This window comes from Phoca vitulina, unplaced genomic scaffold (genome assembly GCF_004348235.1).
Source record: "Phoca vitulina isolate PV1807 unplaced genomic scaffold, GSC_HSeal_1.0 scaffold30, whole genome shotgun sequence".
NCBI lineage: Eukaryota > Metazoa > Chordata > Mammalia > Carnivora > Phocidae > Phoca > Phoca vitulina.
Window position 1 is genome coordinate 1751376 of NW_022589733.1, and position 2696 is coordinate 1754071.

The 2696-nt window shown below is 38.8% G+C and overlaps 1 protein-coding gene across 1 annotated transcript; it reads right to left on the reverse strand.

Annotated features, from left to right (window-relative positions):
- Positions 1 to 519: 519 nt before the first annotated feature.
- LOC116644712 (fatty acid-binding protein 5-like) lies at positions 520 to 1151 on the reverse strand. Its single transcript, XM_032424501.1, has one exon. The coding sequence runs from the start codon at positions 1103 to 1105 to the stop codon at positions 698 to 700; it is 408 nt and encodes a 135-aa protein (XP_032280392.1). The 5' UTR covers positions 1106 to 1151; the 3' UTR covers positions 520 to 697.
- Between the last annotated feature and the right edge of the window lie 1545 nt (positions 1152 to 2696).

A 2696-nucleotide genomic window follows, 5' to 3' on the forward strand; every position in this document is an offset into this window, starting at 1 on the left:
CACTCAGACTTGTCCTTGTGTATCTTCTAATTTGCCCCTACTCTCCTCCCTTTATCACTCCAAGGCATGACAGCACACTGGAGACCCCATGCAGAGCTATAAAGGAGACACCGAATCCTCCAAGGGGAACTCAAGGGTGAAGCATCCTGACATCCCTGTCTGTGGGGTCTTTTTAAGCCCAAAGCTGTGGTTCTCAATCCTGAGTTCTCTCAAGTAATCTCAAAGGGCATCAAAAAATGAGGAACTCAATTCAAAGCCAAATGAATATAAACTTACTTCTAATTTTTATAATGTATATGTATGTTGTCAGGAAATCTGAGAGGGAATTGAAGACAAAGATTCATCTGAAAGTAGTATTGATTGTTCACTAAGATGGTGTTTTGTGAGCAACACTGACTAGAGTTGATCCTGTCTCTATCTCTTCCTCTCCTAATTATTTTCTCTCCTAATAGTTGTGTAACATTGGGCCAATCACTTCATCTTTTTTTTTTTTATTTTAGCACAAATTTATTTACTAACCAAACGGATTATCCTAATTAAATCAACACTTTGAAATAGATGCATGTAAAATGTTTGTGATAAAGATAATTGAACACAGTAATGAAAAAAAAAAAAAAAAGCAGTATGGAGATTTGCTCATTGAACTGAGCTTGTTCATCCTCACAGCTAATTCCTGTCCACAATGATGATGGAATTTTTACTCTACTTTTTCATAGACCCGAGTACAGGTGACATTATTCATGACGCATTCCACCACTAATTTCCCATTTTCCAATTTTCTTGTGATTGTGCTGTCTTTCCCATCCCATTCCTGATGTTGAACCAATGTGCCATCTGTGAAGTTGCAGACAGTCTCAGTTTTTCTGCCATCAGCTGTAGTTTCTTCAAACTTCTCTCCCAGGTTACATGAAAACTGTGTTGTTTTCAAAGTGCTCTCAGTTTTTATGGTGAGGTTTTTGCCGTCAGAAGAGATGATACAATCTGGTTTGGCCATTGCACCCACTTTTCGCAGAGCCATTCCCACTCCTACTTCCTTCATGTATTCGTCAAAGCCTTTGCTTTCCACTAAGCGCCATCTTCCTACCAGCTGCTGAATGGTGGACATGGTGGGTGCGGGCCAGCAGGCCTAGAGAGCAGAGCAGAGTGGGGCGTCGGTCACTTCATCTTCTTAAACCTCAGTTTCCTCATCTGCAAAAGGGGAAAATAATAGTAAATTATTTTTGTGTGGATTAAATGAGACTATGCATGCAAATAGTTTATAGTGGTACCAGGCACATGAGGCTTAGCAGAGATTATTATTTTTATTCTTGCAAAAAGGAACCCATTAGGTGTTTTAGGTTGTCAACTTTGGAATATGATATTTCCCAGCTCTTCCTGCAGCTTCTCTTCCAGACTTCTACCTAGATTTGGTAATTTAACTAGATGTGTCAAGCTTCTGACCGTGCTTAATCCTTGCATCCACCCACTTCAACCTTCTGCATCCTGATTTCTGTGGTTCTGTTTCTGGACCCAGGACTAGATCCTAAATTTTAATTTTGTGTTTGCTCAGCCATAAATTTCTGATATTCTTGATGGTACACTGTATCCTGGATTATAAGTAACAGGATTATGAAAGGGATTTAGAGCCCTTGTAGGAAGATATCAGATGTCTTAGCATCAGGTAAATAAGGAATTGTTACCGTGGAATGCAGAGGAAAATTTATTAATCAACTACTGTGTGTCTGGTGTCAGGGCTTTAGACTTTGGGAAATTTCTGGCAAGAGTGTACAGCTAGTCTTAAATGACTTTGTCTGAATAACAGGCTCCTCATATAAGGAAAGTCTTGTTCATTAAAAGAACATTCAGCCTAGAGTAGTGAGGAGAGAAGGGGGACCCACCTACCTAGCCACTGGAGTAGCTGGATCAATTTTGATGACCCATGGGATCACAGGTGGTAGTGCCTCAACACACTCACATGCCCAGTACCTTCTGGGTTGCAAAAAAAAAGGGAAAGCTTACATACTGTGGTCAATAAGCTGATGAAATTATTGGGGATGGGCAAATAGAGAATATGTACAATACATATATGTATGTGTGTAACAAACTCTAAAGGCTACAGGGTTAGAAAGATACTTGACAAAATAAATAACTTAAATAGAATGATTTGGGAATGAGGTAGGATGGTATTGAAAGTGATTATTTATGCCTGGTGTTTGAGAGACATCAAAACATGGTGGAAGGAGCATGCCAACTTAGAAGGATCTGGTTTCAGCTTAACCCTCACCTCGCTGTGTGAACCATGAGTAGTCAATTTATTTTTTTTAAATTTTTTATTGTTATGTTAATCACCATACATTACATTATTAGTTTCTTTTTCTTTTTTATTTTTTATTTATTTTTTTTTTTTTTTGGAGCTTTTGTCTTCCTTCACTTCTTTTTCTTTTTCTTTTTCTTTTTTAAAAAATTTTTTTATTGTTATGTGAATCACCATACATTACATCATTAGTTTTTGATGTAGTGTTCCATGATTCATTGTTTGTGCATAACACCCAGTGCTCCATGCAGAGCATGCCCTATTTAATACCCATCAACAGGCTAACCCATCCTCCCTCCCCCTTCCCCTCTAGAACCCTCAGTTTGTTTTTCAGAGTTCATAGTCTCTCATGGTTCGTCTCCCCCTCCGAATTCCCCCCTTCATTCTTCCCCTCCTGCTATCT

Coding starts and splice junctions, on each gene's coding strand:
- LOC116644712 (XM_032424501.1), bottom strand. CDS start 1,105: ATGTCCACCATTCAGCAGCTGGTAGGAAGATGGCGCTTAGTGGAAAGC.